This window comes from Alligator mississippiensis, chromosome 9, assembly GCF_030867095.1.
Source record: "Alligator mississippiensis isolate rAllMis1 chromosome 9, rAllMis1, whole genome shotgun sequence".
Classification (NCBI taxonomy): Eukaryota; Metazoa; Chordata; order Crocodylia; family Alligatoridae; genus Alligator; species Alligator mississippiensis.
The window spans coordinates 13,223,743-13,250,402 of NC_081832.1; the positions used below are offsets into that span (position 1 = coordinate 13,223,743).

The 26,660-nt window shown below is 44.4% G+C and overlaps 1 protein-coding gene across 1 annotated transcript; it reads left to right on the forward strand.

Moving 5' to 3' along the window:
• Nucleotides 1-25,366, forward strand: PEDS1 (plasmanylethanolamine desaturase 1). The gene is made up of 6 exons (XM_006267422.4): nucleotides 1-153; nucleotides 6,719-6,838; nucleotides 20,587-20,678; nucleotides 21,916-22,060; nucleotides 23,138-23,350; nucleotides 24,113-25,366. Exons 1-6 carry the CDS (start codon nucleotides 30-32, stop codon nucleotides 24,232-24,234), a joined length of 816 nt encoding a protein of 271 aa, XP_006267484.1. The 5' UTR covers nucleotides 1-29; the 3' UTR covers nucleotides 24,235-25,366.
• The last annotated feature ends 1,294 nt before the right edge of the window (nucleotides 25,367-26,660 follow it).

Sequence of the window (26,660 nt, forward strand, 5' to 3'; positions counted from 1 at the left end):
GCAGCGGGCGGGCGGGAGGCAGGCGGGGCATGGCGCGCTGCGGAGCCGAGGCTGAGGCCGAGGTCGCCGCGCAGGAGGAGCCCGAGGGCGGCGGGCGGCGCTGGGGCGCGCAGCACGCCGGGGCGCGGGAGCTGGCCGAGCTCTACTCCCCCGGTGAGCGGGGGGACGGGGACGGGCCAGGCGGGGGGATGACGCCGGCGGCTCCTGCGCCTTCTGCCCCTGCCCGGGGCCGGGCTGGGCCTTCCCCCAGCAGGGCGCGGCCCTGCTCCTTCCGCGCCAGGCCCCGCGGCGCTGAGAGCCGGGCCCGGGGGCGGGGCGGGGCGGTGGCAGGAGCTCGGTCGGGCCCGGGGGTCCTCAGCTGGGGAGGCTGGGAGCCGCGGAAGTGTTTCTGTCCCTGCAGGGGCGGCGAATCCCGGTGGTTTTCAGACTTCTTTCTCCCCTCCAGCAAAACCAAGCCTTGCCAGCCCCAGCACCAAGTCCAGGCGGGCAGGGGGTGCCTGGCGCCTGCTCCCTCCAGGCCTGGCGCGCGGACGCGGTTGTAGAGACTCTGACAGGATGGTCTCGTCACTCCTGTGGGGTTTAGGGCTCATCCTGAAGGGACAGGCTGCGGGTCCCTTGGTGCCCGTGGCGGGAGGAAGGGTGCCCTGCAGGCAGCGTGGTCCAAAGCGGTGCTTCAGTGGCAAACAGTTAATGAAGAGCTGCTGTTAATAATATTAATGTCAAAGAGCTGAAGCTGAGTAGCCGTGCTTGGTCCTTGCAGAGGTTTTGGTGCTTAAAGGCGTATATATTTTCTAGATGGAGGTGATGGAAGAAGGGGTTGGGTGAGTTGTCAGTAATGAAGCCAGTGCCCGAGTCAGCGCTTCACCCAATAGAGCGGGAAGAGAAGAGGCTGCCCTAACTGTTATACCCTCTCTTATTTCTAATTCCCAACGCTTTCCATTCAGGTGCTGTTGCTAGACAAGACAGTGCCAGCAAAAATATATACGTGGCCTATTCTAGTGTGATGTACTGCTTTGTGACAGCAGCCTTCTGGAAGGGGAAGGTTTACATTAATTTTATACATGTTTCCCCAATTTTGCCACTTTTCACAAATGGAAGTGTGTATGTATAGCTTTTATTTTCTTCCAGAATGAAAGGTAAAGAAGTAATCTTTATTGCTGGCAGGTCCAGCCGATGCTCCCTTAGTAGACAACTTAAACCTTTGGAAGAGAAATGTGTATGGTATCACTTGTGCTGCGTTTTCCATTGCAGTTTCCAGCACAAAGGCCACAAATGGCAGTTCAGCTAAAACAGTTTAGCTGACAGGCCCAAGGGGGGAAGAGTGAGAGCATGAAGACAATTTTAAATACATTTATTACTTCTTTAGTTCCTTGGACCAAGGGTTGGCAACATGTGACCCACGGAGCCAAAGATCCAGCCTGTAGCACTGGGGGACCTTCAGCTGCATGTTAGGGTCAAGCAGTGGGGAGCTGTTTCCACCCCCCAGTCTGGAGGGTTGGGAGGAGTGTGGTGGCAGCACTAGGCTGGAACACCAAGTTGCCTCTGACCTGAGCTGGGCTCCTGCTTGTGGCTCTGGAAGTTTGCCAGCTGCTGTCCGAGACTATTCAGTGCAAGTCACGTGCTTGTTTCAGTTCCCACCTCTGTTGTTGTTGTTGGGTTTGTTTTTTTTAATTTGCTGGGGGGGGGGGGGTGTTTATTGTTTATTTACCAGAGCTGAAAAATCAAGTACCTGATGTTCTGATTGCGACCCAAATCTGAGTGAAGATGAAGAACCTGGGTGAATCTTGGTGTTTCTAGGTTGCTTGTACAAAGGAACTTAATTAAGTTTCTGTGATTTCAAAGAGGCATCCCATTTTCTAGTTTGTAGCTTTGGATTATTTCCATAGTCCATACTTCTAAAACCTCTCCCTGTGTTTTTGTTCTTTACATCATCTTGTTCTTTACTTTCTTCTTGACATCCCTGTTTGGCACTTTTAAAGGTCCGGGATTGCATAAATGCAGGCCATTAGTGCTAATTTCCACATCCTTAGTGATAGTTTTTCTGATCCAACTGGACAGGATTAGAGCCATGTTTTTGGCCTTGGAGGTCTAGATGAAGGTTTTACTGCACATTCTTGATATGCAAAGTCCTGGAGCTGTCTGTGTTCGCACACACAGGTCTCTTGGGATGTGCCAGCAAGTACCTTGGTGTTTCCCGCAGACAGCTGCTAATTGTTCCTTGTGGACCTATCCATTTAGCTCTTCTAATCAGGGTGCTCTGTTTCCTAAAATGAATGTGGGGTTAATTAACTCTTGATACGGATGCCTTGGAGGCCCTTTTAGAGCAGCTCCCACATTGTGACCTTATGCTTCTTTGAAACCCTGTTCTGATGGTACTTTTAATCTGTTGTGCTCTATTTGCATGGTCCTATCTCTCATGGGAAGTATCTGTGAAGCTCAGATGCATCTGCCCTTAACTATGCCCTGTGTCGGATTGGGACATTTTTACCTCTTAAGAACCATTTCTTTAAAACTCTAACTTGTGAAAGGAGTACGTCCTCGGTGTGCTGTGTTGCCCTCTGTGCTGGAGGATAATAAAATGCCTTGGTTGTCTTGGAGACCCTGGAGCACCCTGTTTCTTTCCTGCTGCAGCTCTGTATACAGTTCAGAAAGGCTTTCCCTGATACTTCAGGAATCCAACTGGGCAATCAGTTGCAGAAATTGTCACTAATTGCCTTTGTCTTCAGTTCTACAAAGAGTGTCCTTTACTGATGCCGAATGTCTGCCACAGATGCACTCGACTTGGCACTGAATGCCCTTTTAATAGGATAGGTAGCCAAGGTGAGGTGCCAGCTGAACAGGAGTGGTATATGTTTGGAGCTTTTTGGGTCCCTAAATCCCCTTGTGGATCTGGTCCACAATAGCTTTGTCTTGAATTCAGCATCTCTCAGGTAACTTGCTGTGGGTGAGTTCTAGTCAGGTGATGATCTGAATCTCCTTGGGGTATAATTCTATCCTGAGAGATGTGCTTCTTCTCTGTACATGTCCTGAGTGAGCTTTTGTTTTAGTGTGAAATTCTGTAGTCAGTTGTAGTTGTGAAACACACAATCTTGGCACTCGCTCTTTGCCTGCAGTTGCAGCATAATTCCTAGAGAGCTTTCATAGGATGAAATGCTCTTCATGGGTCTGGGAACCAAGACTCCTGGATATGACTGTTACACACTTTTTGGACAGAAGTAAACCATCCTGTTCACCTATAAGGTGAGGATTATAATGCCTCATGAGTTCACTGGGGCAGGGTAGAGAGCGGGAGACTAACTCAAATGAAAATCCTAGTGAAATCTACAAAGGTCCTAGCATTAACACAAGCTAGCAAATTGACTTGAAGACTGCCATGCTCCGTAATTGTTTAGCAGGTTGAATTGATTAAATGATGGGTGAGGAGGAGCAGGTTTTTTTTGTTTTTGTTTTTGTTTTTTTTTTTTAAGTTCAATTTGTGTGAGAACCGCAAGCTGCCGTGTTGTGGCTAACTTGTGCCCCCCTAACAATACACCTATTTCTCTTTCTTGTGGAAGGAAAAATCTCAAAGGTGTGAGGACTGATTGATTTTATTCTTAAAGAGATCTGAGTTGCCTCTGAAAGCAGCTCTGATGTGGACACAGGAATACCAGGGGACTTGCTTTGATGCACACTTCTATTTTTTTTTGACATGTTGAATGGAACCTGCATATAATAAATCTAATGTAACATGATGCTACAGAGTGTTTCTAGGAAAAATTTTGGGTGATGGAAGTCATTTGATCTTTGTTTTTTTGTGTACCTGCATTTGGCATTTAATGAACCAGTAATGCATAGTTCATAGATGTTAAGGTTGGAAGGGACCTCAATAGATCATCAAGTCCGACCCCCTGCATAGGCAGGAAAGAGTGCTGGGTCTAGATGACCCCAGCTAGATGCATATCCAACCTCCTCTTGAAGACCCCCAGGGTAGGGGAGAGCACCACCTCCCTTGGGAGCCCGTTCCAGACCTTGGCCACTCGAACTGTGAAGAAGTTCTTCCTAATGTCCAATCTAAATCTGCTCTCTGCTAGCTTGTGGCCATTGTTTCTTGTAACCCCCGGGGGCGCCTTGGTGAATAAAACCTCACCAATTCCCTTCTGTGCCCCCATGATGAACTTATAGGCAGCCACAAGGTCACGCCTCCTCCTTCTCTTGCGGAGGCTGAAAAGGTCCAGGTTCTCTAGTCTCTCCTCATAGGGCTTGGTCTGCAGGCCCTTAACCATACGAGTGGCCCTTCTCTGGACCCTCTCCAGGTTATCCACATCCCTCTTGAAGTGCGGCGCCCAGAATTGCACGCACTACTCCAACTGCGGTCTGACTAGCGCCCAATAGAGGGGAAGTATCACCTCCTTGGATCTATTCATTGTGCATCTGCTGATGCACAATGAAGTGCCATTGGCTTTTCTGATGGCTTCGTCACACTGCCGACTCATGTTCATCTTGGAATCCACTAGGACTCCGATATCCCTTTCCGCTTCCGTGCCCCCCAGCAGGTCACTTCCTAGGCTGTAGGTGTGCTGGACATTTTTCCTCCCTAGGTGCAGCACTTTGCATTTCTCCTTGTTGAACTGCATTCTGTTGTTTTCTGCCCACTTGTCCAACCTGTCCAGGTCTGCCTGCAGCTGTTCCCTGCCCTCCGGCATGTCCACTTCTCCCCATAGCTTTGTGTCATCTGCAGACTTGGACAGAGTACTCCCTCGTCCAAGTCGCTGATGAAGACATTAAAGAGTATCGGTCCAAGGACCAAGTCCTGCGGGACCCCGCTGCCCACACCCTTCCAGGTCGAGACCGACCCATCCACCACGACTCTCTGGGTGCGACTCTCCAGCCAATTCGCCACCCACCGGACTGTGTAGTCATCCACGTCACAGCCTCTTAACTTGTTCACCAGTATGGGGTGGGATACCGTATCGAAGGCCTTCCTGAAATCTAAGTATATGACATCCACCCCTCCTCCTGTGTCTAGGCGTTTCATAACCTGGTCATAGAAAGAGACTAGCTTGGTCAGGCATGATCTGCCTGCTACGAACCCGTACTGGTTTCCCCTCAGCATAATTTGTCCTGCCGGGCTCTCGCAAATTTGAGCCTTGATAATTTTTTCAAAGATTTTGCCAAGGATGGAGGTGAGACTGACTGGCCTATAGTTGCCCGGGTCCTCCTTCCTCCCCTTCTTGAAAATGGAGACCACATTGGCCCTTTTCCAGTCCTCTGGGACTTGGCCTGTGCACCACGAGTGTTCAAATATTCCCGCCAGTGGCTGTGCAATGACGTCAGCCAGTGCCTTCAGTACCCTCGGATGGAGCTCATCCGGGCCTGCCGACTTAAAGGCATCCAGTTCTTCCAAGTGACTCTGCACCATCTCAGAGTCTACGCATGGTAGTCCGGTGCCTTGCTGCTGCCTCTCTACAACCCCAGTGAGAGACTTGTCGTGCCCCTTGCTTAGGAACACTGAGGCAAAGAACTCATTGAGGAGTTCAGCTTTGTCCCCCCTGTCCATCACCAGTTGTTTCTGCCCATTTAGCAGGGGTCCTATTCCTCCCTGGGCCTTCCTTTTACTCCCTATATATCTAAAACAATTTCTAGTTGTCCTTTACTTGGGATGCCATTCTCAGCTCCATGGTAGCTTTGGCCTGTCTAACTGTCTCCCTTCAAGCGCGAGCAGAGAAGGTATATTCGTCTTTGGTGATCTCTCCCTGTTTCCACTTTTTATGTGCTCCCCTTTTGGCCCGTAGGCTGCCCTGGATTTCTCTGGTCAGCCAAGGAAGCCTCCTGGCCCCTTTCCCCCTTTTTCCTCGCATCGGGATCGTCTCGCTTTGTGCCCGAAGGATCACTTCCTTAAGGCACAGCCACCCTTCTTGGGTTCCCATCACTTCAAAACTCCTACTCTGCAGTGCTACTTTGCCATCTGTGTCTCCCAGCAGATGTCTGGGTAGTTTAGGTCCCCCATGACTACTGCCTCTTTAGCTTTTATGGTCTCCGAGAGCTGCCTCAGGAGCCCCGAATCTATTTCTTCCCCTTGGTGTGGGGGTCTGTAGCAGACCTCTACCACCAGATCCCTCTCTCCTTGCTCCCCATGTAGCCTAAAGTACATTTAGTAGTAGTTGGCTACTAAATGGGCAGCTTGAGTAGAAAGACATTTAACTTACAAGATCTAATGTTATAGACAGATTCATGATCATTCTTAAAGTTGTATGTGAGGGAGAAAAGGGTCTTTGATCCCTTTCAGTTAAAGGAATCTTGGAATGATTCATCTGTTGAAGGCGCAAGTTTGAAGTTCTGACAATGGTGGAAATGTGCACTAGACATCAGTGTGGAGGCTGCTGCTTTTGCCCATGGGGAGAAGGTGTGGTAACTGTAAAAGAGTGGTCAGGTTTGCTTAAACAAACAAGCTAGGACACTTGTTAATGAAACTGCAGTAAACGCTGTAACTTGCCTTACAGTAAGTTGTTTGTGTAGTCATAATATTAATTCCAGTAATGGTGTAGAGAAGTAGAATGTCACAGTTATTTCACAGCATATTCATTCCTTGCCATTCCACTAAATAAGGTCCTGCAACATAATTTCTGAAGAAGCGGTAAAGGAAACTGAATTATTCAGGGAATAGAAAACCAACCGTACTGTATCTTCTTGGGTTGTAATAAATGTTACAGTGATTTACAACATTTCCTCTTGTCGACAGGTAAAAGACTGCAGGAATGGATCTGCGTCATTTTATGCTTCTCTCTTATTTCTTTCAACTTCTACAATCTCCTCTTCTACTTGAGACTGGAGCATATGACCTCTGTTATTGTTGGGATATGTAAGTAGAAACTCTTCATGTTAAGTAATTGAACATAGTAGCAAATGCATTTTGGTGAACCAGGGGAAGCATTATGGAGCTGGAGTCAAATATGATTACAAGTGTTTGTCTCCTAGTCTTGAAAATATGTTTGACCATCTGCAAATAAATATTCAGCATAGGGTATAGCTTGATACTTAAAATCATCATAGCCCTGTGACTTTCATTTCTAGCTCCTTCCCCAAGTTAAGTGGTTTGGGGCTGTATACAAGAATAACTATTTTTATTGTCCCGCCCCAGTGTCTTATTTACTATAATTGCAGATATTAGAATGTATTCAAAAGATAAATAGCTGGATTACAGAACTGCCAGTTACTTTATTTTCTTGAATGCCTAGTGGGTAAAGTGTATGGGATAGAGTTCTAAAGAAGGCTACAAAAATGTATCTTAGGGGGTTTTTTTTCTTTTAAATTTTATTGGATGGCTGTGTAACTTGGAATTTTGGTCATATATAACTGTAGAGCGTGAAGGCAGGTCTTTTGTTGAAAAAACTGCATGTTACAGTTGTAGAAATAAGGAAATTTCTAAAGTATTAAAATGTGAAACCTGCCCTTCAACCTCAAAATGTTGGCTGCATTTTTATCATGTACCCAAGATAGCAGGAAAGATTTGATTTACAACAAAGGAATTGCAAATAAAGGAATATGACTTCTGATCTCTTATTAGACTGTGGCTGGAAACAGCACCTAGATTTGGAAACTGAGAAAGCAAATTTGAATCTAAGTCAACAAGCCAGACTCTCTTGCAGTCTGGTTCTTTTGTGCCACTCCGGGGGTGCAAATGGGCCTGAAGCTGGCTAGATCTTTCTTGTTGAGATGAGGAGCCCTGCTTGGGCAAGTCCCTGATGCAACCTTGCTATTCCTCCTATTATGGGGAAGGGAAAAGAGAATTAAGGTGTGGGGAGAAGGATTGTTAATAGACTGTTTCTGTACTCTGATTCCTGGCTGGTCAGCTGCCCTTCCATTATAGTTCAAAGAACTTGAACTACTGAAGAGCCAACCTGAGAACTGAGGACCCATAATGGGCTGCTTCAGTGCTTAGCTGCTCCCATGAATTCCTATGCTGCTTTATACACCTTTTTAAATGCACTGAGCTCTATTGGTGCAGTATGAAGTTGGCTTAGCAGACCCTGCTTCACAGAATGGAAGTGAAACCATGGTAGAGAACTTCCTTGGCCCCTTGCCCCAAGAGATTCTTCAGCTGTTGTTCCTTTTAACATGCTTGGGTCCTTGGATAACACAGACCTGAGGGGAGGTGTGTGTTCTGCCTTAGCCTATTAAAACCTTGTGTAAAGAGGATGGGAATCCCAGTAACTATTTAATATGGTCAAGGTTGGTCATTTTAGATATCCAATTTGCTGGCTTTGTGCTATCACTTCCTATGGCTTGCTCCTAACCTGAGCAGTGAGACTGGCTAGGCCTTGGTGGCTTGTAAGCAAGCATGCATACGTTTTTTGGCTGGGGTGTGTGGATTGTTCTCGCTGTCTCTTATGAACTTTTCCACTCAAGTTCCTTGACTGTTAGAACATTCTTTTCTTCTCTTCTCCACTCCTCACTTGAGAGAGAGAGAGTGTCAGTTGAAGGATTTTTCATATAAGAATTGCCTCATGATGATAAAGAACAGATGTGGGGGAGGGACTTATTGATGACATTTAGCCCATGTTATCTGTTTGCAGCTGGCTTTCCTAGTAGTTAACAGTTATGTAAGCCTGAGCCCTGTTTTCCTGGTTACCAGCTTAACTGATAAGGTAGCCAATTCACTGATAAAGCTATTTAAATAGCAGTGGATGATTAAAGTAGCAGAACTTGGATTCTGTGCAAACAAAGTAGTGTGGAAAATTGGCTGACCACTTATTGCAGCTGGTCTTTTGAATAAAAATGTCATATACCACCTTTTGTTTGCTGTTTCATCACATTGTTCCTCTGTATATTGGGGAAATGATGGCAACACTTTATCCAGATGTCTGATTTTTTCCAGATGAACTTTGGAAAGATGGAGAGCTTGTGACCACCTTTTTTTCTCAAGCCTGTTCTCACAGAGCCCACCTAATACTGGATGGGAAGCTGATCTTTTGGATGCTGGTTATAAGATGAATTTGATTAAAAGATGGATGGCTAATTTTTATAATGTGCTTCTTTCTTGGGATAAAGCAAGTTTCAGTTAATTACCTCTGAAGTGTTTGCTCTGAAGTGTAATCTTCTATGTGATTGTGTAGAATAGCAGTAATGTTGCAGGGCAAAAGATCTGCTGGTCCTAGAGTCGAACTGCATGTTTCCTGATACTTTGTCTGGCCTTTGAAGTATTCCACCTCCCCTTACCTGTAGCATGCACAGTGCTGTGTACACTGTTGCCAGTACAGCAAGTCTTTCATTTGGCCCAAGCCTCATTCCCTTTGTAAGCGGCCTAATTTCTGAGTCTCTCGTGTTCTCCAGCCTCATCTGCCTTCCATTCAGCCTCCACTGTGCATCTGTTTGCCAGAGGTGCTGAATGGCCAGTTGCTATCCTTTCCTTTCAGAGCTTTAAAGGACAGGCAAAATCCATCTATTTTTTTTTTACCCTTGAACTCGTTTAAAATGTATATCAGTGCTCACTTATTCGAGAGACAAAGTTCCCTGGGTGAATTTGATATATCTTTTGTTAGACCAACCCAAATAGTTGGAGAATAGTTATTAAGCAAGCTTTCGGGTTCAAAAACCCTTCATCAGGCTCTTATTCGAGATGCACTTCAGACTCTAGGAGTCTGGATCTTGTATGTTCTGGCTATGATGCAGGCAGTTGCTTCTTATCTGATGTAGGCCTACTCTTTGCTTCAGAAGCCACCTCACATGGCACACTGTAATGCTGGATTACCTCTTCCTGCATGTGTTAAGATCTAGAGCTGTGCCTTTCTTTCCTGTTTCTAATGTAGTGATTCACCATGAGTTGAGAGAGAATCATTGCTGAGGGGGACTGAGCACAATGGGCACCATGTATTATTCAGATGTGCTGCACTAACCTAACCTTGTGGTAGATTTCCATCAGCAATTGCTCAATGTGGGCAAGGTGTTTCAGTGTTGGCCTCATTCAGTCAACTTCATAGTTGGTTTCCATTATTGAACCATTATTCAGATGCTGCTTCTGGGAGTAGTTTAATGATAGGCAGTGTGTTTTAATGAGGCTTTATTGTATTTGAATGCAAGATGAGGTGCTTCCCTATGTTGATTGGGGGGTGGGGGAAAACACTGTGTCTTATTTGTCTATTTGCTGTAGTGGCCCACACTTACAGCTCTGAATATAAGTTGTGTGGGCACAGCCCACACAACACTTCCTGTGTAGCCATTTAACAGGATGTCATGTGGGTTGCAGCAGTGTGCTGATTGGCCTGCATGCAGCTGGTGGGTTGAGAACCATTAAAATACACTGGTATAAACTTAGTTTTTGAAATTTAAGTACTACTTAATTCATAAGCTTATGGAGGGGAGTTTTTTGAGTCCAGAGATTTGATTTTTTTTTTTTTTTTTTTTTTTTTTTTTTTGAGAACTGCTGCTGTAATATGCAAAAACCTGACTTCTATTTAAATATCCAGTGTTCTCCTTCAGTGTGTTCTTAGAGGTTTGTGGACTAGCCCCCTTCCCCCTGCACACACACATGCAGAGGAATAATGTTTTTTAAATGGGCATTTGTCTTGGCTTGGGAGAAAATTCCCTGGTCCAAGCTGATGTGCTGCTCTGCAGTCCTAACTACTAGTCACCTGCATTATGGAGGGTGGGTGGGTATGTCTGAGCATGTTGCAGTTCTGGTGAAAGGCATTCTGTATAGAAGTGACTTTAAAATCGAAAGTCCTGTGCACACCAAAGCTGGCACTGGTTTTAATTCTGTCCTCATTGTCACACCCTCAGACCACACCCTCCTTGTGTATCTACAAAGACTTGACTAAGACTGTTCTCTAAACCACAGACTTTGCTGTACCTGACCATGTACCTCCAAGACCCTGCCCTGCTTCATGCATGCTCCCTCTTCCTTCTCTCCCACTAGAAACATTGTAGCCCTGCCACCAAGTTCAGAGGACCAGCTAGTTAGCACTTGGTCCCTGCCCCTTGTACCATGAGGCATGCTGGAGCATGCACAGTGTTGTGTACACTCCTTCCACATGCTGTATACTTTGTACAGTACATATATCAAACCTCAGATGAACACCATGCCAGTGTTGTGCACATGCAGCTAAGTTTCATTTCATCCCTTTTGTCTGAAAAGGCTGTGACATACATTCGCTTGCCTCAATACCTAAGACAACCCATCTGAGTAAGTCATGCTCCCCTTAGCCCTAAATCTTATTGCCTGACTCTGACTGTTCTGCAAAATTAAAGTCATAATTCCAGTTGCAACCCCTGTATCGCAACCTATGGTCTCTATTACACCCTGAAGGTGTTCAGTTAAACCTTGTTAACAGTTAAGCTCTAACAGGCAACAGATGGCTGTTAACCCATTTAATATAGTCTAAGAGAATCTAGGTCTTGAAGTCAGTCATGTGGTCTGCTTCATATTAGAATGACTACCCTGATTGCTAGTCCCTTGTTTGAACTGATAGAAAAGAGGGTAAGCTTTTTTTTTTTTTTTTTTCTTCCCATGAGGCTGCTGTTGGATCCATTCTCTTTTTTCCTCCAAGTGGCCAGAGGGTTATGCTGTCATGTGAGAGCTGTCTCCTTCCCTGCCTCTGGCTCCTAGTGTCAGGACAGACCAGAGAGCTATGCAGTGAATATATTAAAAATGTTGACTGCCAGAATACACACCTTGAATATGATGTCCCTGAGGCTCACCTGAGCCAGTATTTCTCCTTCCATTAGGTATAACAACTAGACTAATCTCTTGAATATTCCTGCTGGAGAACATGAGCTGAGTCTTATGGGGGGAGGGATAGAGTTTAGGGAGCTGGGGGCTGGAGGAGATGTCTGGCTAAAAGAAGCAAACTCTCAAGGAACATTGTGGCTCTTAGGCCCTGAAAGGTGCAGGCTCTGGCCCAGGCTCTTTAGATGTGGAGCAATTCTTCACTCTGGTGCTTAGCTCTCTTCTGTTGGCACTAGATAATTGAGCTTAATTTTGCTCATGAACTGGAAGTGCACCCCCAATGCTGTTCTTGCATCTAGTTGTTTGTGCACAGAAGGAACTTGCTGTGACTGTGAAGGCAGGGATAACAAAGAGAGGTCTGTTTGATTGTAATGTCATTTAGTAGCCTTCTTAAAGGGACAGCATGAATTCCTGGGGGAAATCTGGTGTCCCCATTTAGTAAGAAGCATACATATTAATATTCTATTTCTAACGTCTGCACATGCAGCACCACTGAAGTACTGCTGCCCTTGGGCAGAGGGTGATACTTAAGGCTGCAGGAGGGAAGGAGTGCTGGACAAATACTGACCATGTGCAGAAAGCCATGAGCTCTTGAGGATTTTATGCGTGTGCAAAAGATTTGCTTGGTAAACTGTTAGGACCTGAAAGAACAAAGCTAACACTGCTTGATTTAGAACCAGAGATCCCATGGAATCTAAAACTTGGAGGTGGGAGGATTAGCTCACCAAGCCACACTCAGTGAAGTGCTTAGACTTTAACAAAGGAAGGCATCTCCTGTATTTCTCTTGCAATGGCTCTGGTTTATTATACTCTGCTCTAGGGTCCCTCTGCTGTGAACACTCCACTACCATCAAGCACTATCGGACATAATTTCACATGCAGTGGCATGTCTGATGTATTATAGTAGAAGAGTGCTCATAGCAGCACCCTCCATATGGCAGCTAGTTCCTAGTTCTACACACAACTTCTATCTTGCTGTGCACATTAGCACGATGGGAACATGTCTCAAATGCTTCTGGCCCACCTGCTTCTCCAGCTGATGGGCTTATTCAAAGCAAGTCACATTTCAGTGGCTTTTTGGGTGGTTTTGACTTCGTGTGTTTTGTTTTGTCCTTGCTGCTTCCCTATCCTTCCCCTCCCCTCCCCCTGAAGGTTGATGGGATAGTGGCTGTTCAGACCTTTTCTCTAACAGTTGAAGACTTCAGAGCCAACTCCTGTGGCTTCTTTTTGGAATCTGTCTGGCTTCCCTGCTAACCTTCCTAAGCTACAGGATCTTCCCCCAGCCCTTTCTGAGTAGTCCTTCCCTTCTTTGGTTCTTTTTTTAGTCTACAGTCTTATTTTGACAGACAAGCTTGTGTCTCTAGATGTCGTGGTGGCTCCTTTTTGAAAGGAAGCAGCATCCCCAAAGGTGGTTCCACTTCTTGCTTTGTGAGTCTTTGTACTGAAATGAATGAAACTCCCCCATGCAAGGCTGCTTAGCATGGGCTTCCAAGAACTCGGAGGCCTGCTGAGTCATCCCTTTCCTTAGGCCCCCAGTACTAAAAGCTGGTCAGGTTCCCTGTTGTTTGCATCTGATCTTCCTCCCCCACACTTTTGGAGGCGGGGAGAGTGTTCTCTCTCAAATATCCCCTTGCAGGTGTAAACTACAGAAGGTGCATTCTCTGGCTTTTTTTCTAGCAGGCCCTGTGGTTTTGTCTCTTTGTAGGCTTTGTGTTTAGTCCAAGTGGAACAATGATTGATTGTATAGAATAGGGGAGAGGAGGGGGGCTAGGTCCTAGCCAAGCATGTCTGGGAAGGAGTATCAACTAGGTAGTGCATTTAATTCTGGGAAACCAGGAGATCTGAGTTCTAACTCTGCTGGAGTGACTTGTTGCATGTCCTTGGGTGGGGGCTAACTACTCACTTCCCTCTGTGTAACTCTTGTCTTTTAAAGAATGTTGATCCTTGGATGGAAGGTGCTATAGAATGGAGGAGGAAATCGTAGAAATTGGAAGTACTGTTGACGGGTTTTTCATTCAGTGCCTTTATTCAAAGGCTGTGGCAAACATCTGTTTAAGTTTTCAAGCAGGGCTGGATGGGCATAGATATTTATTTATTTATTTATTTATTTATTTATTTATTATTATTATTATTATTATTATTATTCATTGCTGAATAAACTTTGTGTGCAGTTACGATGAGGCAATGCAGCTATTGCTTCTATTCAGCAGGTTATAGCTTTATATTTATTTGATGTGGAAACAGGCTGTTCTGCCCCAGGACCTGTCAAACTTTTTTTAAGACTTTTTAAAACTTTTTTGTGAACTTGCCTGTGGCTTAGTTCAGTGTTTTGTCAGTCTGCAAGTCCCAGCCCTGGGGCACAAGCAGGGTAAGCATAGCACATCCCTAGCCAGAGGATGTTTTGATTCAACTGGCTCCTGGCCTGAGGGGTGCCTCCTGCTCCAGTCATGACTGAGCTTGAGATGCTTACGCTGCGTACCCTGACATGGCCAGCAAGGATGACTGTTGAGCTTCCTTGGAAGATTCCTCCCCCCTTTCCTCATCTCTCCATCCTTTCCTCAAAACTTTAGTGAAAAATACGGTGCTCTTAACTAATCAATCTCCTTAACTCTGCTGTCTCTTGTACAAGAGGTCTGTAAACTGGATTAAAACATTGCAGCATTGAATGCCACCAATACAGTAGTAGGCTATGTGCAGATTTTAACCACCTAAAAAGAGGCTTGTGCATTGCAGGAGCCAGGAGCAACCTGGCTTGCTGCAAATTGTGATTTTCTTGTTTGAGGTGGCCAGCTCTCACTTAGGCTCCCTCCCATGGGCTTGGAAGCTTGTATAATCAGGCTCTGGGACATGTTTCTGTGATGGTATCACAGGTTTGTGTGCAATCTCTCGCTTGACATATTAATGACACCACCCACAGACATTGGGAGGTGCCTTTTCTTGGGCTCCTGCTTTCTAGCAACAACCTAGCTTGTATGGATGGATTATTAAAGCACTGGGAGCTTTTATACTTGTTGTGAACCTTGGTCGGTCATATTCGTGGCTAGATCTCATTTGGGCACCTAAGGTCTTGCTGCTAGGGGGTACATTGGCATCCATCTGCAGCAATACTCCTATTGGGACTGTGACCACCAGTTCAAAATTTTGCTCTCCTAGCCATAAATCTTTCTCCTGTCTGCTGGCCTCCTGTGCCTGAGAAAAGGACCTGCATGCATCAGCAAGCTAGGTCTAGCCAATGTCCTGGCAGAAAGCAGTCCCATGGCATCCAAAGCCGTTCGAAAGTAGCTTTTAGTTCAGTAAATCTTTCCTACATGCTAGCAATAGGATTCTCCTCCTGTTCATGCTTCAGCTGTTGAGCGAGCTGTAGGAGGCTTCAACCTAAACTGCCTGATTAATAGGGGTGTAGGAAACGGCCCATATTCAATTCAGATTCAGCTTGAATCGGGGACCGTGATTCAATTCAGATCACGGTCCCCAATTCTAATTTGGCCAAATCCAAATCTGAAGACTAGATGCTGATTCACAGATCAGCAATTTGGCCATAGACACAGCTTTTAAATGTTTTTTTTCTACATACCTCAAGGTACCAGGTGCAGTTCATGAATGCTGCGATGTTGGGGCAGATAGAGCATCCCACACGGGGGGGGGTGGCCCGCGTGCTCAGCAGCGAACCCAGAAATGGACCAGAAGTAATTCCAGTCTGCTTTCAGGTCTGCTGCTGAGTGTGCAGGGGGCTCCCCTGCGTGCCACCACGCCCCTTCCACCCCCCCCCCCCCCCCCAAACGCAGGAAGCAGCAGTTGCTGAGCTGGGGAGAGGGGCCTCCCACACGCTCCCTGACGGACCCAGAAGTACTTCTGGGTCTGCTGCTGAGCATGTTGGGGAGCCCCTCGCACTCCTTTGGGACACTCCATCCACCCCAGCATCGCAGTATTCATGAGCCACCTGGTACCTTGAGGTATATAGAAAAAAACACTTAAAGCTGTGTCTATATATCCAATCGCCGATTAAAGCGTCTCCTGATTGGATTTGGAGATTCGGCCACCGAATTGGGCCAATCAAATTGAATCTGGGACCAAAACTTTGCACAGCCCTACTGATTAATTGACTAAATTTTGCCAGTAAACTTTCACTTTCTGTTGGAGTTATTGGGTGTGGTGTATTTATGCTCATTCATGGCTGACAGGCTACAGGCCTGACACAAGAACTTCAGCTAGTGGGTTCCACACCTCTACTGATGCTTCCTTTTTCCATCTGAAACTGCTATGCTTCTGTGCTCCTTCCCCACATGCTTGCTAACTTGCCAGATCTGAACATCAGCAAGACTTCCTGCCCTGCAGTCATGCAGGTTTGGAGGCAGCCTGTTTTGAATAAGAATAGGTTCAGCAAACATGGTTCCTTTTGCTGTAGTTCTTCAGTGGCCTTGCCCTTCCTCCACAAGTGAGTCAAAGTATGTGTTTGAATTGCCAGCTACAGGCTTATCTCCTAACCTTACTAGCCCTTGCACCTGATTTCTGAAATATTTCTGTCTGTTTTGCACCACCCTACAGAGACTTACTATTGTTTTTAAGCTAACTAGAATAACAAACTCTCAAGCTCACAGGGAAGATTTCCAGGCAAGATCTGGTGAGCATTGGTCACCTGACAGTTGTAGCTTCAATCTTGGGAGCATTACAGACGTTTTTGTGGGGGGGTTTAAAGAAAGAGAGAGAGGAACAACAACTCCTGCTTTATGGTTCTGTCTTCAAGTGAAAGCTGTGTCCTTGGCATAGATTCCAAGGACTACTAGTGTACAAACAGGTCCTGGATGGGACAACCTGTAGTGCACATCTCTTTTTAGAATCAGGCAAGTATAGAACCACCTTGATTTAAAATACATGACTTGTATTGCCAAGAGAGCTGACCAACATCAGAGCCTTGTTGCTGTGTTTGGTGTTCTTTCCTTAAAGAGCTTTCAGTTTAAATAGATAAGACATGCAGTAGGGGGGGGGGGGGGGAGAGAGAGAGAGATCACAGTAAAAGCAAAGTGACTGTATGGCAGTAAAATCTATGCTTGTTCCGATCTCTTGGGGAAAGGGAGAGCTGGAGGATTTTCTAAGTCAGTGGTTCTCTCAACCCCTTTAGACTTGAAGCACCCTTTAGAAAATGCCAGATCTTAGTTTTCACTCTTTGCCTACAGAAAAATAATGAAGAAGTTTGTTGGCTAGAACTCAAGGATTACACCTATGGGTTTCTGTTTAAAAAAAGACCAAAAAAAAAAAACCTCCAAGCTTAGCTTGTGAATCATGCTTATAAACCTAAAAAGTGCTAACTTTGTGCAGCACCCTTGAAAAGATCTCAAGGCACCTCAGGGTGCCATGGAACCTTGGGGAAAACTGCTGCTCGAAATGGCAAGAAAGCACGAGGGATGAAACGAGGAAGAGTTCCCTGAAATACTGTGCATAAGAGCCTGGCTGTACTGTACTCATTTAAAGTAATTACAGCTGCACAAATGGGCTGGAGAGTTCATGTGGTATTAGGAAAAGAATAGATTGTTTTGATGTCTTAAAAAAAAAAAAATCTGCTTTTAAGGAAATCCTGCTGGTGCTGAACACAATCCTATTAACAAGGCTGCCAAGAGGGTCGATGTAAGCATTGCGATTGGAGCAGGGAGCTAGCCACTTAAACCCTAGAGTCATGAGATTGCATGTCAGTGTCAGTTTGTGACCAAGGTAAACTCGACCTCTGATTTCTGGACTAGGAGGCACAATTGCTGTTACAGATCAAATGGATGCATCCCAGAGGGGGCCACGTCAGGATTCTGATTGCTCATGGCACTTGAGCACCTCGCTTGCTCCCCTGCGTCCCTTGATATCCTGCCTTGGATCACTGGTGAGATGGTCTGTTTGTCTGCCTCCACCTCTTGAAGGTAGGTGGCAGGCACCAGAAAAGAGCTACCTCTTGGTTAGAAGTGGGATGCTGTGGTGGAAGGAAGTCTTCAGATGTTTGATAGGGCAGTTGCTTGCTACTCCCTGCTAAGTAGGAAGTCAGAAACCTTTGCTTTGCTTCAAAGGGGGTGACCTGGGTCTTGGAGTCAGTTGGAAATTGGGAGAAAGGGAATCTGTCCAGCAAGCCTGTTTTGTAAAAGGGCAGAGTCGTGTCTCTTGTAAGCAGGTGTTATATACAACATGCCAACTGTGAACCTAAAAACATGCAGCTAGAACTGGACCATCGCAGCTACATCTGAGCTCAAGCTGCCTGCCTCTCGCTCAGTGTGAGCCCAAAAGCTTGTCAGTCTTCTCTCCTAACAAAAGATAGTGCCCAAAAATGAAGAAACTCTTTTGCCTTGTTTAAAGTTGCAGCAGCTCCGACCTTGGCTACGTGACTGTTCGCCTGTTTAATTGCCTGTTAGAAGCCATGTCATGTGCCCCACACACCTTTGGTACACAACTCTGTGTGAAGTGCTTACACCAAGGGTTAGGCCTGAGAAACATGCTGCTAGCTAACTCCGCCTGTTCAGAAGCATGTGGCATGCCCACACCTCACTTACTTCCTTTGCTCCGACCTACGGATGTCCTTTTGACAATAGATTGCAAGATTAGTCACAGGGCTTAGTCTGACAGGAGATGTGTGTAAAGCCATGCGACTCCCCAGGATAAAACTTCAGCAGCTTCCAGGTGTATCTTATTTGCATGTTACACTACAGGCAGCATGGAATTCAGATTCTGCTGAATGGTTTTAAGCAGAGCTGTAGAAGGAGTTGGGACATGTATTGCTTGACAGCTTAAACTCAGCTCTGCCTTGAGAAACAAGTGCACTTCTTTATCCAATACTGCTCTCTCCTCTATGTATTTAAACTTACTTGCTGAATTTGGCAACATAATTTTCTACTCTACTTGCAAGGCTGACATAACACCCCCTCCTGCAGTTGTATTCTGTTCATTCATCAGCAAAATTGTAACCTAATCCTGCTGCGGCTAACACCTGTGAGAGCTCACTCAGAGCAATATGGGCAAAAGTTGATCTGCAGAATGCATAGCTAATGATTACTGTACCTCTGTGGGAAGGAGCTGGCATTTAAAGTGTGGTTCAACCTTTTTAAAGCTCTAATTGCCTTTGGACATATCTATTTAAGACGCTCTGTCCTTGTGTCGTACTGCCACTGCTGGGATTAGCAGAGGCCCTTAAATTTGATCCCCTTCATTATAGGGAGAGGTGATTCCTGGCAGAGCTGTCAAAAGGTAAAAGGTCTTTGCTGGGCTGAACTTCTGGACACTTGCGCAGCCCTTTAGAAGTATAATGAGGTGCAGGGCTCCATGGCTGGAACCCAGCTGGAGAGGGTTAAGGGGATAATAGCCTCCCTGATTTAAGAATTGGCCCAGCTGACAAAAGGTTCGGCTCAGAGGAAGTTTAAAAGGGGGGACTGCATTGCTCCTCCAGGTTTGAAGGAAGTTTGAGTTGTGGTTTGTTTTTGCTGGGGTGGTTTTTTTTTTTTTGGTTTTTTTTTGGTTTTTTTGTACCTGTGCTTGTTGGGCTGCTGTGTGGAGGAGACCTACTCATTTGCTGGAATGGAAAGACTTGTGGTGTTTCTCTAGTAATCTGGATGTATAATCAAGGGAATGGTTTTTATAAAGAAACCGGCTCCAGAGTCTGCCTAAGGGAGTGTCAACCCACAACACAAAGTAACTGCTCAATCTTGCAAGCAGTTGGGGATAGGATTGCTTCCAAGTGACAATGTGATTAGGTGTCACTAACACAACTTAAGGCTGCAGGAGCGAGTAAGACTTCTGGCCGAGGGCAAGCAAAACCCGGGGGCATCTGAACCCCAGGCCTCTGGGCTTGGGCCTGCAAGTGGGATGTTCACCAAAGGCTTTGGAAACATCTGAAGCCCCAGATGGGGGTGGAGGATGTTTGCCAGTAGTAGGGCTCTTATGGTTCTGGACTGACTCTCAGATTTGGAATTTGTTTTGGTTAATTGAGCTTGGAATATGGAAAACTTTAAAAAAACAAAACAAACAAACAAAAAACCTTACACTGGATTTAAAGCGGGGGGGGGGGGGGGGGGGGTCAGCAGCACACCTTGCTGTAGCTCCTGCATTATTTATTGCCCAAAGCTTGGATAGCTGCTTCTGGTGCATAGCTTGTAGACCAAAATACAAATCTGTATGCAAGAAGGGATGAGCTCTACTTAACTGCAGGTTGCTGGTGAAGCTTGCATGGCCGACAGCTAAACAAGTAAAAATCTTTTGTAAACAGTTTTCCATAAAGTTAGACATGCATGTGCCTCAAAACTGCACATCAGTGAGGAACACAGCCTGCAGAGAAATCTCAGAATGGGTTCTGGGGTTTCTTAGCCTTGCTTTCTGGAAATGCCCTTCTCTTCTCCCCTGCCCCCGGCCTCCCCCAGATATTAGTTTGTACCTGTAGTTGATAGTACTTAATTGAATCAGTAAACTCTCTAAACTTACATGCTTGTGGAACTGGTGGGGGAGGGTGATAGAAGGACCTGATGGTAGGGGGGTTTTTTTTGGTTTGTTTTTTTTTTTTGGATTATTTTTGTACCCAGCCAAAAGTAAAGCATAGTAACTACAGGTAGTATGTAAGCCTGTTGCACACAGCTTTGAAAGAGTGGTGGGAGAGAAGGGGCAGAAAACACTGAATAGTTCAGTAATTTAATCTTGGGGAATTAATAACCTGTTGGTATAGAAATTATTCCATGTCCTGATGCAAGATCGTGGTATCAGGTGATGGAAAATTTTAATAGCTCGTCTTAGTCATTTTCATACAAGGCTTTTGTGAATTTGGAATGTCAGGGCCTGCCATGTCTCCCTGGAGAATAATTAAGGTCTCTCTCAAGTGGGGAGAAAAGGGCATGCCTAACATTGTATGTGTTGTTTTTTTTTCTTTCAAGTTGCAGGTGTTATTACTGCTGACTTTCTATCAGGCTTGGTGCACTGGGGAGCAGATACCTGGGGATCTGTGGAGCTGCCTATAGTTGGAAAGGTTTGAGACTATATTTTTCCTTTAAATTAGAAACTTTAAAATGCATTTAAGAAAAACAAAATCAAAACCTGGAAGTTAATGTTTAGATCAGGCTAGCATCCCAAATTCCCATCTTTTGTAAAACACTTGGAGTTCTAGGGAGGACAAATGCAAAATACGTGTTTTATAATGGCAGTCTGTTGATTTGTAATAATGCTAAAGTTTGGCGACGGTGAAGGGATAAGTGGACAGAACATTTGGAATGCTGCTACTGAGAGCTTGCCCCTAATTCTTAAGTAGACAGTATCATAGAAAATTAGGGTTGGAAGGAACAGTCATCTAGTCCAACCCCCTTGCTCAAAGCAGGACTATCCCCAACTAGATCATTCTAGCCAGGGCTTTGGGCCAGGCTGTAAAAAAACCTCCCAAGGGTTGGGGATTCCACCACCTCTCTAGGTAGCCTGTTCCAGTACTTCATCACCCTCTTAGTGAGGTTTGCTAATACCCAACCTAAATGGCCCTTGCTGCAACTGGAGACCATTGCTCTTTGTCACTTGCCACCACTGAAAACAGTCCAGCTCCATCTTCTTTGAAACTCCCCTTCAGGTAGTTTAAAGGCTGCTATCAAATCCGCTTTCAGTCTTCCTTTCTGCAGACTAAATAAACCCGGTTCCCTCAGCCTCGCCTCATTAATCATGTGCCCCAACCCCCGAACCATTTTCATTGTCCTCCAGCGGACTCTCTCTCTCCCCCCAATTTGTCCGCATCCTTTTTGTAGTGGGGGGCCCAAAACTAGACGCAGTACTCCAGATGTGGCTTCACCAGTGCTGAATAGAGGGGAATGATCACTTTCCCTTGATCTGCTGGCAGCATTCCTACCAGTACAGCCCAGTATGCTGTTAGCCTTCTTGGCAACAAGGGCACACTGACTTATATTCAGCTTGTCCACTGTAACCCCCAGGCCCTTTCTGCAGAGCTTCTGCTTAGCCAGCTGGTCCCCTGCCTGTAGCAGTGGATGGGAGTCTTTCATTCTAAGTGCAGAACTTTGCATATGTCCTTGTTGAACCTCATGAGATTTCTTTTGGCCCAATCCTCCAATCCGTCTAGGTCACTTTGAATCCTAGCCCAATCCTCCAGCATATCCTATTGCTTTCTGTATGTACGTATGTAAGTTAGGTAGTATGTAAGGTCCTGTAATATAGATATTATTTTGCTTCATTCTTTTTTGTGGGTGATGACATTTGCTTTGTTCTTTCAGGCTTTCATCAGACCCTTTAGAGAACATCACATTGACCCCACAGCAATTACCAGGCATGATTTCATAGAGACTAATGGAGACAACTGCATGATGACACTAGTCCCCTTGGCGAACATGGCCTACAAATTTGTTTCTCTTCCCCCAGGTAAGTCTTTTTTTTTGCTGGTGCAAGTCTCTAACTGGCTTAGAATTTTTACTAGCTAATAAAGTTTGTCCTTGAGAGAAGCATTTAACATGCAATAAAGCTGATAAAAAGTAAAAACTAAAAAAAAAAAAAAAACTTTTGAGAGAAGAAGGGAAAGTCTTCATGGTCTGAAGTAGGCAAATACCGTTTTTCCCCTTGCCCAGAGGACTCTGTTAGATCATTCCAGTAAAGCTTATTAAAGAAACTCCAGAATGCAAATTCTACAGCAAAGCTGGCATAAGTTGCCTGCATCTCATGCTTTGCCAAAAGAATAGAGATGGGTATTTGACCCGTCAAAATATGGTTAATTGACTAGTCACATGTCAGTCAAAAATTGTACAAAGAATTGTCAACAGGTCCAAATAATGGAAAAAAATTACACTGTGTATTAAGAAATGTGTGTGTAAAAAAAAAAAAAAAAAAAAAAAAAAAAAACTACAGAAAAAGTAGGGTCTCTTTTTACCAAAAAAAAAAAAAAATTGCTATAATCTGCAACCAGTCAAAAAAAATAAGCAGCCATTTGACTAGTCAGCTGACAATATTTGACTGGTCAGCTGGCTGGTTTGCCAACCCTACAAAAGAATGTTTAAATCTAGGGCAATTAATGAAGACCTTTTTTAATATAGTTTAGAATCGATTAATTTTACTCGTACAGAGATGTTTAAATTGCAAAGACTATGAATACCGCCTCAAATTCTTGTTGTGCAATAGCTAGTAAATAAAGAGCTTAAGTTACTGTTATGCATTGAGTTCAATTTTGGATGATTGTGGCACACACCAGCTCTTTTCCTTGCCCTGTCACCTTGAGAGTGCCTTACAGAATGAACTGTTCATGGCTCAGTAACTCTAGTGTCTGTATCTTACTGCTGAAGCGACGTGGCCATGGATTTTGTTAATATCCAAGGTGTCAGCCAGTGCTAAGATGTCAGAATTGATAGGCATAAGGGCATTACTCGTCCCTATTGGGATTTGTGGGGGACAGGGCAGGGGGTCTAAATTCCCAATTCAATTAAAGCATATTTCAATTCTGTTTTGCAGAAGCACTGTACCAGTCCTGCCCTTGGGAGTGTTATATCTTTGCCCTGGTCATCTTTATAACCTTAACTAACCAGATTCACAAATGGTCTCACACCTACTTTGGTCTGCCTTGCTGGGTCATCTTTCTGCAAGACTGGCATATCATACTGCCACGGAAACACCACCGAATCCACCATGTGTCTCCCCATGAGACTTATTTCTGTATTACCACTGGTAAGTTGAACTTTGTTTCTTTGAGCAAGCTTCTTGCAATAAACCATAAAAGTGACAGTTTTTATAAGTGGTTCCTACATGTAGAGCAATACGTATAGGAACCACCTAGGTTCATTGCAAGAAGCTTGCTCAAATTTAGAGGCATCTAGGTATTTAGATATCTAGATCAGCCTCTTTTTAGCTTGCACAGGTATTTTGGGCATGGCTTTACTGTTTGAGCCTTCGCCTTTTTCAGTTGCATTGAAACTGGATGCTGCCTAACATCCAGCGCACACCGCTTCATAAGGAAAGCACTAAATGAGGAGCAAGTATGAAGAAGAATAAATATCGCCCTCTTCTTTCAGCACATGCTCTTATTCCACAGAGAGCATCACACTTCATTCACTAAATGCGGTGTGGCATACGGAGGCTTTGGGATGCCCAATCACTTCATAGCCAGTTCCTGCATTAGACTAGTCTGTTCTTCATGAAGGCTTGGGAGAGATGGGAGCTGTGAACTTTGGAATTCTTAAATCCAAGGTGGTAATGGCACATGTGACCTGCTTTATAAACAAGCCTGCTTTTTAGCTTTGTGGGTCTTTAATAGCCTTCTGTAATGACTGTTAGTCAGTATTTGACTACTTGAAGGTTCAGTGATGTTTGTTTCGCAGTTAAAGTGAATAACATCCACGGGGGGGGGGGGGAAGGTGCAAAAAAATTGCAATACTTAGTTAAATTGTATCAGTAGACACTAACTTTTCTTTTTTCCTTTGCAATCATTAGGCTGGCTGAACTATCCGTTGGAAAAGATTGGCTTTTGGAGGTGCTTGGAGAACATTATCCAAGGAGTCACTGGAGAGAAGCCTAGAGCAGATGACATGCACTGGGCTCAGAAAATGAAATGACACTCTTGCCAGCCTTCTGCAGTCCTCATCTTTGTTGCCAACTTTTTTAGAAAAAAAGCCATCAGCCAAATTCAAGACTTGCAAAGAAATAACAGACTCTAAAGCACAAACTAAAAAGTGCTAACAAAGACTGCAATTAAAAAAAAAAAAAAAAGACACACAAACTCATCTTTAAAATAATACTTGAAAAGCAAATGATTATTTGTACTGAGCACCTTTTTTTTTTTTTATTTTAGCCATGTCTGCTGATCATCTTAGAAAATATTTCGTCATTGAGTCTCATAAAAGCCATCAGGCAAGCCAGAGAGGAAGACGATGCACTGCCACTTGCATTTTAATATCGGTGGCACAATAAACGTGTTGTATCAACATTGTTTAACATGTCAGAAGTAGCTTGTTGCCTAAGACCTATCCGGGGAATAGTTAAGGTACCTTGTCGCTGTGTTCTAGGTGGTTCCATCCAATATGCTGCATGAAAACAGTGTGTTGGAGTAATGGAAGTCTATAAAAAAAAAAAAAACAAACAAAACTGTTTTGATGCATTTAGTGGTTGGTAAATCTAGCATTTCCATCTTCACAATCACGTTCAATTGTATTGATGTGGTGTGGCACAGACTCTTTGAGAAGCTCGTTTTGCCAGTGGGCAAAGGATCCTTAAGTGTCTTCAGTGTCCTTTAAAAATAAAACTGTTCTAACTTTTTATGTGGAATTGAGCAAACCATTCTGTATAAGCCTTCAACTTTACCTTAATAGATCTCTGAGGAGAGGGAGGGCGTGCTATTTGTATAAAAACACAAGCTTGCATTAGTTCATTTGATAGCCCTTCCACCAAGTGTTTCCTGCCCAGTAATCAATGGTTAAAATAGATCTAGCAATGGGTACATCTGCAAGTAGCTGTATTCAGGAGCTAAAGATATCAAATTTATCTCTAGAAGGGAAATGTTAATGGGTGGGGGGTATGGGTTTCTTGTTTTCTTTTTTTTTTCCTAGGTGCTTGCTTGTTTGTGTAAATAATATAAAGCCTTAATCTCTTTTGGTGTAATATGGAATAATATTTTAATGTGATGTTCTGAATGTGTATATATATATATTTATAACAAAGGAATCGGATAATACTAATCATGTTTGTTAAGTCTTGTTGCCATTCTTTATTCATAGTATCCTCAACTTATTTAGCGTGAAGAATGTTGGCTTCTGAAAGGTTAGTGATTTGACCACCTATCCAGTAATCTGAAATGGCAAAGTCTCTTGCACTTCATTATTTTTGTTTAGTGTATATAGTCATGAAATACATGAACATAAGGGTAGGATGTCTTGCAAAAAGACCATTCATTTCTGCCACTATCTAGAAATGCCTTCAGTATTGATCTTGTAATAGGCTTCCTGAGAGTGAATCCCTGTGCCCCTGCTGAAATCACAAGTGAAACATACCCTTACTCATGGAACAACAATTTACTGACACCAAGCAGCTGCATCGCTCAGTCAGCCTGTATTTAATTACACTCTGGTATACTTTCAAGTGCATTGGAAGGAAAAAACCACTTGCTTCTAAATGAGAAGGTATCTTTTCTTAGGTCAAGCATAAAAGTCACATTTGTGTCTTTTGAGCTAAGGATTCTAGTCACCACTGAGTCTCTTTGAGAGGTTAATTTAAAACACAGGCAAAAAAAAAAAAAAGTTTGATGCATGGTTTGTTTGTTTGTTTGTTTGTTTTCCAAAATGTTCTTGTGTTGACAAGTTCCACTAGCACTGTTCCTTTACATAAGGAAGTTGAGGGCCTGTATTCTAACCCGCATGAAAATTTCTGCTTCTCTAAAATGATTTGCCTCCTTCAAATGGTACTTAGCCACTGTAACAGTATCTGCCTTCCCTACAAGTCTGGCATAGATGGGCAGAGATGAGGACAGGATGGCTTATTGTAGCATAGCTTTGTCACACAGCACTTCAGAGATGCTGAGCAGTTCTGTAGTCACTAATACACCAAACAACACTGCTTATAACTTGGGCTGTCTTAAGACTCACCACCAGAGCTGAGGACCTCTAGTTCTGTCGAGAACCATGATGGTTTAAAGAGACAAAGCTATGGAACTGTTTTCACTTAAACTCAGAACACGGTCTTGTTCTTTTTTTGTCTTTAGTTTGCTGTGCAGTTGAAGCTTGACTTTGTGTAAATGCTACTCATTTAAAGCCCTATTAGGAAATTATACAAGCCAATAGCCTTCTTAGGTGCCCCTCAATTACTGTAGTAAAGATGTCTTAATGAAACAAAGTCTGTTTTGAAATGCTTATATTGCAAACTTTGGATATAAATTGCCCAAGACAGGTGTGACTTCTCTACAGCAGCTTACACACTTTATGGCGTTGTTGTTCAGACTGCTGGCTTCAACTTTTATTGATGCATTTCGTTCTGAGAACTGGTGGCACTG